Source organism: Ostrinia nubilalis, chromosome 18, assembly GCF_963855985.1.
Source record: "Ostrinia nubilalis chromosome 18, ilOstNubi1.1, whole genome shotgun sequence".
NCBI lineage: Eukaryota > Metazoa > Arthropoda > Insecta > Lepidoptera > Crambidae > Ostrinia > Ostrinia nubilalis.
The window spans coordinates 11,355,206-11,368,084 of NC_087105.1; the positions used below are offsets into that span (position 1 = coordinate 11,355,206).

Here is a 12,879-nt window from a genome sequence, read left to right on the forward strand (position 1 = left end):
CACAAAAGAGTCGCAACTTTGATCCAATATGCATGACAATGGCTCACAGAAGTGGATGACACAGTCCTTACGCGAGGCAGGTTGGAGTAACAAGTTAGAGACACCTTGAGAGACCTGCTTCATTATAAACAGTCGAAAAGTTAATTTAAAAAATGTGTGTTTGTGAGTGTGTTAGTGGGAGATACGTAAAGATATTGAAACCACAGTTTTAACTGCGAATCGTTAGTTCTTCGAACTTCGTTGTGGGTGAAAAAGTAGGTATTGTTTTAGGCCCGTATTATGAAGAGACGAATACTTTCGTTCCTATTCGAAATTATAGACTGATTTGTCGAATTTCAAAGACTTATTACGGACGTGAATCTTCTTTAGTGTAGGATCGTTCTTACTAGAGTGTCTTATAAGTATTACGGGTCTTACAGACAATAGGACTTGAAACGGAACGAAAGTTAGTCAATTTTATAGAAATGTACAGCCAAACTTATGACGACGAAGCGCCCATTCCTCTGATCGCGAACTACACAATCGTGAAAGAGGGGGAGGAAGAAGAAAAGAGGGAGACAGACGATAGAGTGATTCTAGAAATAGGACGGCAAGATGACAAACCGAAGGAGGAGCTGACGTTTTCCCATAAGAAGTACGATAAGACCACATCGCATCACAGGTCGTACGTGCTAGAAGACTATGAGCCCAGGAGAGTCACGTACTTCAGGCCGCATGAGTTGGATCATGCCCCTCATGAAGGTAAGTTTTTTTTCCTGATGATCCCAATTTGGACTGTCTTAAGAAAATTTTTCCAAGTCCGTAGGTACAGTTGATTGTGAACTCTACCTTGTTTATTTTATTTAGGTAAGTAGGTAAAAGATAGGTAATATGAAGAGCCTGGAGTTGTATCAGCTTATAATTAAGCTCTAGCTAGACTCTAGCGAGAACATTCTCTGAAGTAGAGTCCATAAAAAACTGTCAGAAACACGATAGTGTGATTTTTGGATTCTACGTTTATTTACATACTACCTTATCACTCATGCTGTAATAAATGATGCAGAATGAAAACTGAAAATACTTCTTCTTTTTCCTCGGTCCCTCTGATGAGGATCGCGACCACATTAAGTATTATAGTGTTTCTCCAGAGACTGCGGTCAAAAGCTGTGTAGACCACACGATGCAAACTTCCGCCTTCCGTCTTCCTCACTGCGCCTCGTCGTCATGACCATCTCGTTGGTGCTCTGCCCCGAGCACGTCTGCCTTTCATTTGAAAAATACTTACTGCTGCTAAAACTAACTAAAGTAAAAACTTCACAAGATCAATAATTTTTCTACACCAAATAGGTACATTTACTTACAGGTCCCAGATATTACGAGCAAGAATTTAGAGAGACAGTAGTCCAGGAGACCGCGAACTCGGAGTCCTCTCTGGACTTCTCCCACGAGTCTCAGGAGACCACCAAGTACGGCAACGAAGATCACAACCAGGACGCCATAATGAATTGGAAGGAGAGAGCTTTACAGCTGGAAAGAGGTGCGTAAAGTTTTGATTTTAGGTTAGTGTTTACATGAAAAAATATCTAGAAAAGTTTTTTACGCGAAAAGGCGCCCACTGAAAATCAGTGTCTTGGCCAACGGGCCAAGACGTTACTGAGTGAGTGGCCTTTTTGACAAGTTTATTATTATTTTTTCCTTTTTTCTTTCTCCTTTTTGATGTTTGTGTTCTAAAATGAATGTATCTATTTTCTACTATTGTTGTTGTCAAATAAAGATTTTTCTTTCTTTCTTTCTTACGCGGTGCTTTAAGAGCCATTTCACAAAAATATTCCGCGCGAATTTAGGTAAAAGCTGTCAACGCAACGTCAAAAGAGTAAAAAGAACGCTAAAATGGACAAAAAAATCTTGAGCCGTGACCGTATTAAGACTTGATTTAAGTTATTAATTTTAAGGTAGAATGAGGTATTCAAACTTGATAAATTAATTTAAATTTTTAATAGAGTTTATTAAGTCTTTTATATTTCGATTCATAATGAAACACGAATAGGTATAATATGTAAAATATATATTAAGTACAAAATAAAGACAGTCACATAGTGAAAAAAAAATCTGCCCCCTTACAGCTCCATCATCGGACCCTGGATACGAATAATGAAACACGAATAGGTATGATATGTAAAATATATATTAAGTACAAAATAAAGACAGTCACATAGTGAAAAAAAAATCTGCCCCCTTACAGCTCCATCATCGGACCCTGGATACGAACTATTCGTCAAGGCGAATCACACAAGCCCAAACTCCATAGGGTTCTATTGTTTTGTTACGGAGGTGGCCATTGCATCTCCTCCAGATCCATTATCAGACAGAGCTAAGAAATAAATAAATAAATATTATTATAAGTAAACAAATAACTAAAATAATTCATCTTACTATCTTACTTCTTACTAGTCTTACTAATATTATAAATACGAAAGTTTGTGTGGATGTCTGGGTGTTTGTTACACTTTCACGCAAAAACTACTGAACAGATTTTGATGAAACTTTACAGTACAGTACAGCAGTACTAGGCAGTCTGTGTTCAACTATCACTCGGGTCGGACGTTCCTATCGCAAGACCTTTGGTTCACTCAGTTCCGATACGACTCTAGTGCTGTGTGTAATCATTTTCGTGAATACACTGAGTTTATTAATTTCTACGAGTGGATTTCATTTTGACTGAGACCTACGCCATGAACCCTGAACCAGAAGACCCTGTCGCCAGCGACAGCGACGCTCATCCATTCCTGGCGTCGACCAGAATAACAATGTATAGGCTATAATTTATGACGATCTGTGACAAACTAAATTTCAAGCGGGTGAAGCCGCGGGCAATACTACATATTTCATACTAGCTTTTTGCCCGCGACTTCTTCTGCGATGAAGTGGAAAATGGTTCTAATAGAATTAAAATATTCTAAGAAAATTAATTTTGTTAAATGATTATATTTTTTGATATAAAATCTACAAATTATTATGTTTAAATATTTGAATACTTACAAAATTATGAGATCTTTCTAAAACAAAATTAAAACACTACACCTGCCGCAGATTTCTTTGTAAACAATGTTTTTTTGTTTTTCCTTCAGGTGCTAAAATCACCAGGCTATTGTGTGCGCATACTCTGGAGTATTCCACATACAACTGGTCGTCGGAGAAGCATAGATTTCCATTAAGTCTACTCCCGCTACCATATAGAACTCCGCTAAAACTCGTGAGGGCGCCAACACTTACTTTTGTATCGAAAATTAGTATGAGCAGCTGCGCACGCGGTTGCCCGTTGCAGGCTCTATGCAACCACACTATTTTAAACCGTGGTCCATAAGCATGAGATGGGAAACTGCACTCTCTTGAATTCTCTTGAATTTGATGGTGTTAGGGGAATCCTAGGAATGAATACAGACTTTCCAATGGAATCTCCTCATCAATATTGCGAAATTGCGAGTTGCAATGCAATGTTACGTTTTCACTTGTTATTTTATTGTTATCTGACCTTGATTTTTCAAACACGTGTCAAAATAAAAAAAATAATTTAAATCAAAAGTACTAAGGAATATTTCATTGATATCAACTTAGAAACAAGCACAGATCACAGAAACTAAAGGGAAATGTGACAAGGGACAAATTGGAACATATTGCTTGTGAAAGCAATGATGACAGTAGCGACGTCATTATGTAAACAGTTTATATTGCTTGCATAGTACTAAAGATTATTCGAACGTTGAATACTGATACCGCAGTGGATAATGAGCACATAATTTGATTTCTTTGTGTGTGTAAATTTCTAATACGATACTGAGTTTCGAACTCAGCGCATTACTTAGCATCTCTCTATATTTCTATGGAACCAAGTTATCTCCAAAATAACATTCCACACCTTTTTAACCTAGTCAGGTAATAATTTTAATAAAATACGAAGCACGTCATCTATCAATAGGATATATGTATATTTTAGAAGTTAATAAATTGTGCATAAAATATAAACACTTAAGAAGTTTAGTTAAATCGCAGAATTTCTGAAAAACAAGTACTAAAATCGTACTGAAAAAAAAAGTATTAATAATATGTTATGTAATTTATTTATTAAACGTCGAATTTTATCAAAGATTTTGGACTAAAGTTTTTGAAAATATTTTATAGCCTACATATAAAAAAATTAGGATTCTAAATCGTGAAAGAATTTTTTTTCGGAGCCTATTGCCTCCAAACAAACAAACAAACAAACAATTAAATCTTTCCTCTTTTATTAGTATAGATTTAACAACAAAGCTTTCCTCTCGAAACAAAACGCTTCTTTTTCTTCTTCACGAAACAAAACTCAAAGCGGATAAATAAATAAACAAATCTTTGGACAATTTCACAGCGCCATCTAGTCCAAAAGTAGGCAACCAATATGCTTGTGTTAAGGGTGCTAGCATAATGGATATACTTTTTTATAATTTATTTATTAAATTAAATACATGGTACCTACATATTATACATAGTTACACCCAGATCCGTCAAAGAAATTAAAATTCATCATTTCAATTTCTGCTCGGCCGGCCGACTCGAAACAGCCTCTCGGCATAGTATCAAATGAATTTGGTCGCCGTACAAATCACCGCTTCACGACACGAACGCACGTAAACGTCACGGCGGGAAAAATGACACAGGTCCTGCCTTGACGGGCGCTCGCGCCATACTAATCGATGTCGGCTTGCGTATTGTAATTTATACTGATATTCACATCAATATTTTGACAAAGTGGTTACTAATATTTAAACAATAACTGTAGAAATCAATTCTACAATGAATATTCTTTATTTTGGGATACTTTTATTGCAGTTATTGCTGTGTTTTTAAATCAAAAACCACGATCAAAATGTGACGTTAATCTTCAAATTTGCCAAATTATTTTTAGATTTTACTCAATAATGGTAATGAAATTCAAGAATCTATTTCATTAATGGACTACAAGAATATATGTCCGATGATTACTATATATTTTTAAGCTTATTATATGAGCATAAATAATAGATACAGGACTTTGAAAATGAGTCTGCGGCAATTTTTCCGTAAAATGGTTGTGGGAGATGGGGCACTGTGAATTAAGCAAAAGAGTTTTAGTAAATCCGTTTCATTAATGGTCAACACCAAGGATTGACCTATCTTTCGCAGTTATTAAATAATCTCTGGGTGTTGCTTAAGATAGTAATTCATGCTTCCAAAATCTTAGAAATTCGCACAAAAATGTAAAATGGCTCTTAATAACAATCATTGAAAATCAGAGGATGGACACCCAATGTAGGTAATCGGAGTAAAACTAATATTGTGTCTGGTTTAATTAGCCTTAGCCTGAAAAACCGTGACGTCTGTCTGAAAAAATAGATCAATTTTCAGGCGACCTTTAACTCAAACTAGCGATATCCCATGCAATCAAAGAATATCTGCAAAGTGATTATCACCTTTTTGTTTTCCTTGATCTGGTTATAGGATCTAAACCTCAAATTCAAGGGTATCCTTTAACTAGGTGACCTTTCAGGAGACTTGTCGGTTACAGAATACAAGAAGACTGCGTGTGATCGCGAGCGTACGCGCATGCGCGATATGAACCGAGCGTTCGACCTGCTGCGCTCCAAGCTGCCGGTGACCAAGCCCTCCAAGAAGAAATACTCGAAGATAGAGTGCTTGAGGTAAGTACTTATATTAGTTTGATATCCTTTAAAGGTCCTATTAGCCACTAGTTTCTAATGATGATGAAATTCATCACAGCTTCCAAAACAATTAACCCAACTCACTCAACCATCTCTTTCACTGGATGGGTCTTTTGTGGCCATTATAGATTCTAGGTTTACACACAACAGTTGCATGGGTTGGAATCGAGAGATGAGTATGGCCCCGTAGCCTGTACGATATTATCAAATTTTGGGCTCTCCTTTTTATGTAGGTTACTCATAATGTTAATTGTAGAGTCCGGTTGACTGTCGCTGTGGTGTTTCGTGGTGAGCTTATATTACATGTCCTTCAGTAGACGATGGTGATGATGATGATGAGTTGCAGAGTTGCAGTCTTTAATCCTCTGGCTTCGTTATTTTTCTATTCCATTTAGCAACTTTAAAGTCACGTCCATTTTCTGATGGGGAAACTATTTCCAACCACTTTTTAGTTATTCTGCTTCTTCCAGGATAGCGATCCTGTACATCAGACAGCTGGAGTGCATGCTGGCTGGAGGCTCGCCTGAAGACCCGACCTTCTTCGACGTCCAAGTCACCGACCTGAGGCGGAGACAGCAAAGATTCTGACCGATTTCCCCCTGATAATAATACCCAGATGAATTAAAATTTATGAATGTCCTAGCGCCAGTTTTTATGTACAATTTAAAACAAATATAGGTTTCTTCGTGAATCAAAATAAAATTAAGTTTCTGAATTCTGGGACTGGTAGACGATTTCGTCGTTTTGTATTGGAAGACTAATGTTATTGTTACATTTTAACGATCCAAAGTTATTTTAATAATTAACCTACATTATTATTTCGATACGTACTCTTTTCAAATATTTTTACCTAGCAAAATAATAGTAATTTTATGTGTGCTTAATATAAACTACTTACTGAAATTGAAGTTTGACACGTAAGAAAGGTATTTTATTCCGTCCATATTTTTATTTTATTTAGAAACGAAAGAGAAAAGTATGTTATAGTTTAATATAATTTTATTTGTACAAAAATAAACAATAAAATATTTCACACAGTTCCTTGGTTTACTTCGTAAATACGCAATATAAAAATAAAATAAATAATATTGTTTTAAATAACATCATGCTGGATCACAGTTTTCTTCCCATTATTAAAATTAAATGAGAAAAACACTCAATTATTTAAATGTTATTTAATACAATTGCAAATAAATTCACATTTTTCTGTACTGATCACGTCTAAATACAAATATAATTTAACATGACCAAGAACTTTTACATTAATTTAATAAGTTACGTAAACAACAAATAAAATTAATATTGAATTCAAATGTAGAGTTTGGTTTCTTAATTACTATTTGATACCCAAAAGGATAAGGTTTGACAAGTCTTTTAGAATGGTATTGTAGATGTCTGCTAGTCAATAAAATCACATGGCTAATCTTTTCATAAGACGAATTTCCTGAAAATTCGATTAAGAACTCGCCTGTTAATAGAATGTAAAAGTTTTAGGCTATTTTCAACCCTGAAAAAACGATGTGTAATTTTGTTCGTCTGTTTTTCAATCTCCCAATAGTGGGTTAGGCAAGCAACATTTTTTTTAATCAAAAGTTTATCGAATAGTATGTTTTTTTAATGTGTTTTAACCTCTCTTCTTAATCTTCCTTTCTAGAGCAGCTTCGGCCTCTTTTCTCTCAAGCGCCTTCAAATAGTCTACGTAGGCACATTTCACGAGCAGGGGGACTTTCACGACACCTTCAAAAGAAATCAGGCGCTGAATTAAACATTATAATAATACCATAAAAATATATTATGTAATTTATAAAACTTTTGCTCTATTTACATTAATTGCAGTCAACTCTATTTACATTAATTGCAGTCAAAGGTCACGATCGCTTTACGATTTTTCGAAATAAAAATTGCTCAAAATCAGCTATTTATGGGACAGTACACGGATCACCTGATGGTAAGTGATTAGTACATTTAGATATAATTAGGAACACTTAATTCTATCAATAATATAATGGGTAGGCTAGTTAATATTTAAGCATAAAAGGATGTAAGTGAAAAATAGCTGATTGAATCAGTTCAATTAGATATTTTTCACTTACATCTTTTCATTATATTCAGATATGTATTACCTGAAAAACAGGAAGTCACTATATCTTTGTACAGCATGTATAACGGAGCGAGGAGGCTTTCATTGTTATCTTTTTTCTGAAATAAAAGTAAATTATTGTGAATTTTGTTCAATTTTTTTTTTATTTGTAAATTATTGCCCTGCTTGGAGAATAGGTAACGATTTTTTCCGAAAAATTCATGCTTTTTTACGTGTCATCATAAATCATAACAATAACCAATAATAATAGTGAAGAAAAAGTTTGCGGGACAGTATCTTTCTTTCACGAATTTTTTTGAAAAAGACGAAAGCTTTCATTCAACGCAAGCATATTTTTTCTTTGTAAGTAGGTAAGTAATTAAGGTAATCATGTAAGTCTAGGGCACATAATAAGTATGTAACCTAAGTAAGTACAACATGTAAATATTTAGTATTCCACTGAACTGAAACTGAAAACGTTCAGCATATCAGTTACAACAACATTTTTTCATGTCACGCTTATCCTTGTAACATAACATTGTGGATCGTGTGACCCAATTCATACGATATCAAAGGAAGAGCTTCCCGTTTTACAACACATCGGTTCGATAACTGACTTTAACTTTAACCTTACGCTTTTAGCGAATACCTAAACATTGTTTTATCTGGCATGGCTGGCATTTTTCAAAATAGCACGTAATTTTAAATTTTAGTTATTTTGCAACTAAAACGTACAAAGGTAAACGTGTAGGATCAAGATGTACCCCCTAGTTTTGTATTTAGAAATTACTTTCTTTAGCCAAATTAGTTGAACTGTATAAATAGTATTAGATAGAGAACAATAATGGTACTTATTATTAGTTAGAAAATTCAATCATGTACAATTTTAAAACTGAAATGTGTGGGATCTAGACTAAAAGAATCCAGTACATTCCACAGCTATTCATCGCAAACTCTTTCATTTTCTTATTCATTCAGCCGTATAGTGTAAGAATGGAATAAAAGAGTTTGACTGAAAGGAACAGCGTCGTCGTATGTGGCCGACGTGTAGCTACCAGGCGACGATAAGTTCGCGGAGCATTCATGAATTCCTGAGTTCGAAAATGTAGGGCGAGGCGACGAGAGCGCCGTTTTGTCTATCGAACACGGAATACATTGTACCGGGACCGCATACAATAGAGGCAGCTGTGTAGTTCGCGAATATTTTTCAACTTCAAGAATGAACACAATGTGTGGGGAGATGTCGTAGAGAGCAGACGTTTCGCAAACTAAACCGCGGGCCGACACGAACGGCCCGCGGTTTGAAGATAGAGCCTCCGTTCTACCAGGCGCGTATGAGTTAGTAGGAGGCATTTCGCGTGTATTCGCGAAGATCGCGGTCAAAATGAGAGAGGGGAGAGCTCACACACACATTTTGGCACAGAGTAGTATTGGTTTTGGGTTGTTTGTCTTATCTATTGATAACATATTTTATCGATAACAATAATATTAGTAGGTATGCGATTGTCTTTTGTCTGTACGCGTATTAATTACGGCAATATGTTATGTCTACCTTTACTAGCTAGAAGTAAAGTATAATACCTATCTAAGAGTATAGCTGTTTCTGAAATATTTTGTAATTTTCTATCAAATTATTTTAAATTTAATTTAACGTTTAAAATTCCTTTAAATTTAATTTAATAAAATATGGTTTTAGGTACGCATTATGTTATTTTTGATGATATTCCTCGCGACTCTACAAAACTCACTAGCGATGCGCGCGACGGATCGACCGATGACGTAACCACATTCACCAGGACCGCATGAGCTAGCAACAGGTAAAATCGCTTGGCTTGCGGACAACTCGCGTCACGCAATTTTTGCATCTCTAAACAATGGAATAAGTGCTATTATGAAATATACTGTTGTACTTACGACAACGCATCCGCGCTGGTCGAAGGTGGGTGGGCGTCTAGTGTTGATGCTGCGAAGGTATTCCTGCCAGCGGCGAATGCACTCTGTGACGTCTTGCTGGTCGCCCCACACTCCCTGCGTGTACGTGAAGTAAACAGCGCCTACCAGGAGGCCAGCCTGAAGGCAGACGTATTTATGACAAACATTCAAATCGTCGCAATCGATACTAACAATGATGAAGCTTAGAGGAGGTTTGTTTCATTCACCGGGGCAACAAAATGTTGGCAGTGAATGAACGGAACTTAATTAGTACCAGGCGAGCATAAGACGTGACTAGTGCACTTACTTTGACGGCGTACATTAGTTTTCCGTGCCCGTAAGGCAAAGGCATTTTGGGCATTGTTAGTTTTTTCCCGCTTTTCCGCAGTTTGTACTCTTCGCGAGTGCATACCTTGATGCATGTTGGGTTTATCGCCATTTCTGTAAAAAACATAAATAAAAATTCCCTAAATATTTATGTGACCCAAAAATGGGATCTGTTGACGAACAAAACAAAAAATATCGTTAACATATTCATGTAGAGTCGACTAAAACTACATGAGTTAAAAAGTTCAATAAATGTTTGTGCTATTCTTAAATCTATCGAAAAAATCCTTTTAGAAATGTTTTGTCACAAGATTGTAGGTACCTAGAGTTTAGAAACATTAACCAAATACAAATTAGAGTGTACGTCTCACAAAATAATGAGTCGTTTATTTATTAACAAAATCTTTGATACTTAATTAACATGTTCCTAAATAAAACCAGTGTTAATAATTCAACAATGTATTCGCATATTCATTATTAAGTTTATCTTGAAATCCACGGTTACATCTCGCCCACTAGCCACTAGCGCCTTGTGAAATTCGGTGAGCCGCGAATATTACATAATTTGTAACAAGCACCAGGACTACAGGGCTTCACAGGAGGTGGCTTGGATTGCCGCTGGGGAGACCATTTAAGGGAAAGAGACAGACATGGCTGTAACGGCTGTAAGCTTATATTCGGCTCTCTGTCTAACTCGGTGGTGTGGGGCGGAATGTAATGAACGTGGAGTGAAGACAACACTTCATTCATGCTTGTGTGGGGTTACAAGAATACGAATGTAGTTCGTAACGTTACGGTGTTTGCGTTTGTAACACTTGGACGTTTAATAAAAAATATGATCTTATTAAATGCTTATTCAACTACATATACCTAAAGGGCATTTACCAGAGATCAAAATCTTTGTTACTTACATTGCATAAAAGTAAAAATTTCAAATTAAAATATAGGGAATTACGTGGGAAGGTGTTGCCTTAATTTATTTAGGATAAGCTTACCTCATGCTAGCTCTAGCCTCAAAATAACCGAAAATTAAAAACTCTACATTATTTACGTCTATTAAATTATTATTAGGCTCGAAAAAGGTGTTTTTAGCTTAACTAGAACCATTATTTGGCAATTATCGCGTCTTATAACGAAGATATTGCATCATTGATGATTTCAGTGCCTCAATCAGCGAGCAAATTGAGGATTCGCATAGAGATTCAAAGTTATGTAAATTAAAAAAGTACGTAGGCGCATCGGTCGGTTAAAAAGTTGGGTTCAATAACATTTGCTCGTCCACCGCTATCAATTCTATGCTTCGAAAATAGCATTCAAGATAAAATTATGAACATTTATACGTTTATGCATGTATGAGATTGTATGAGTCAGGCTGCCATCTCCCACTCGCCTCTGGCCTAATAGTGCAAACTACACGGGTTAAATCACTTTTGACTTGATTAGACACGTGTAAAGTATACAGTTTTTATAAAACATTTTCGTAGTGAATCCAATAGTTTTCTGTTCTATAAAGAGAAACTAGCAAATAAAACGAATGTTTGTTTTGTTAGGCAAGAGATGGGGCTGTTTAAAAATGTCCAAAATGATATTTCGTATTCATTTGAGATTCTATATTTTTTACCCGATTGCACCAAAAGGAGGGTTATTTGAGTGCAGATATATTACCATCTCAGTAGACACATTGACAAACAAGCGAGACATATTGAGAAAAAATGTAGAGCTGAATTCTTGCGTTACATGCCTATCGGTTTAGACTTTAGATTATTTTTATTAGTCTCTCCAATGCATATTTGCCTGTATTCTGATTTAGGTACAACAGACAGACGCAAATGCAAACAACTGTTGCTGGATATAAAGCAATTTCAACAAGCTGACTAAGCTCAAGGAGTGAATGCTTTAAATACTTGCGTGAAGTAGGTTGAAAGGTTGAAACTTAATTTTAACGGATGGTCTTACGAGAATAAGTATTACGAGGTTTCAGATGTGAAACGAAAAGTGAGATTTCTATTAACTAGAAATTCAAGTTAACTTTACCATTATAGTAGGTAAATTGGCTTTTGTGTGAAGTGGATGTAGACAACATACTTGAAATGATCATTACCAGCAATGGACGACTTTCGGTTGAAAATGATTCGTGAATATAACCAAGTTGAAAGTCTTTAATATTTCTTCAACGATTAGTGCTATTCACACCAACTTGGTGGTTATTTAAGGCTATACTTGGTGTTATTTGATATTTTTTTATTTATTTTATACAGAACAAGGCAGGTATAACCGCAATTGCACCTGATTTTAAGTGAGATGCTGTCTAGGATGGTACATTTAACTGTCCTGTAAGTGCTTATTCACTCTCTCTCCAGGGTTTGATGTGTTGTATAAGAATGGAGGTATTACCAGGTATCCGTGAGCAGTCGATCTTCGCTGCTGGAGTGCACTTGTCGTAGATCTGCATATCAGGTTTCTGCTGGCGGATTTGCTTCGCCAGGTTGATGGTACGGCAGGCCTCGCACCGAATGCGGTCCGCTTTTAAGTTGTCGCACATTTTGCCTATTTTATTAAACTACAGACTACAGAATTTTGCAACGAACGATTTTGAAAGCCTAATGATGGTGACTGATATTTCAGGAGTTTGACAACGTCTGCTATCTTTTTCAGAGAAGGGACGTCATAGATCTATGGTTGCATCTGAAGTCGAGGATCTATTTAGATTTATTTGTGTATTTTTGGATTAACTTCTCTGTGGTTAGAGATTTGTGTCTCTCAATTTCAGAGTTTTCGAGTTCATTTCTTGGATGGACATTCTAGAAAACACTTTGTGTATCTATTCCC

General features: G+C 35.9%; 2 protein-coding genes across 2 annotated transcripts; one reads left to right on the forward strand and one right to left on the reverse strand.

Moving 5' to 3' along the window:
- Window positions 1–65: 65 nt before the first annotated feature.
- Window positions 66–6,963, forward strand: LOC135080749 (fer3-like protein). Its single transcript, XM_063975471.1, has 4 exons — window positions 66–741; window positions 1,343–1,516; window positions 5,558–5,690; window positions 6,182–6,963. The coding sequence occupies exons 1-4, from the start codon at window positions 465–467 to the stop codon at window positions 6,297–6,299; spliced, it is 702 nt and encodes a 233-aa protein (XP_063831541.1). The 5' UTR covers window positions 66–464; the 3' UTR covers window positions 6,300–6,963.
- A 22-nt stretch (window positions 6,964–6,985) lies between these two features.
- LOC135080751 (uncharacterized) lies at window positions 6,986–12,648 on the reverse strand. Its single transcript, XM_063975474.1, has 5 exons — window positions 12,445–12,648; window positions 10,031–10,164; window positions 9,706–9,861; window positions 7,835–7,910; window positions 6,986–7,448 (listed from the first exon to the last, which is right to left on the reverse strand). Exons 1-5 carry the CDS (start codon window positions 12,590–12,592, stop codon window positions 7,336–7,338), a joined length of 627 nt encoding a protein of 208 aa, XP_063831544.1. The 5' UTR covers window positions 12,593–12,648; the 3' UTR covers window positions 6,986–7,335.
- Between the last annotated feature and the right edge of the window lie 231 nt (window positions 12,649–12,879).

Coding starts and splice junctions, on each gene's coding strand:
- LOC135080749 (XM_063975471.1), top strand. CDS start 465: ATGTACAGCCAAACTTATGACGACGAAGCGCCCATTCCTCTGATCGCG. Junction 742..1,342: donor GGATCATGCCCCTCATGAAG/GTAAGTTTTTTT, acceptor ATTTACTTACAG/GTCCCAGATATTACGAGCAA. Junction 5,691..6,181: donor TCGAAGATAGAGTGCTTGAG/GTAAGTACTTAT, acceptor TGCTTCTTCCAG/GATAGCGATCCTGTACATCA.
- LOC135080751 (XM_063975474.1), bottom strand. CDS start 12,592: ATGTGCGACAACTTAAAAGCGGACCGCATTCGGTGCGAGGCCTGCCGT. Junction 7,911..9,705: donor ACCAGCGCGGATGCGTTGTC/GTAAGTACAACA, acceptor CTTTTATTTCAG/AAAAAAGATAACAATGAAAG. Junction 7,449..7,834: donor AGTGACTTCCTGTTTTTCAG/GTAATACATATC, acceptor TTTCTTTTGAAG/GTGTCGTGAAAGTCCCCCTG.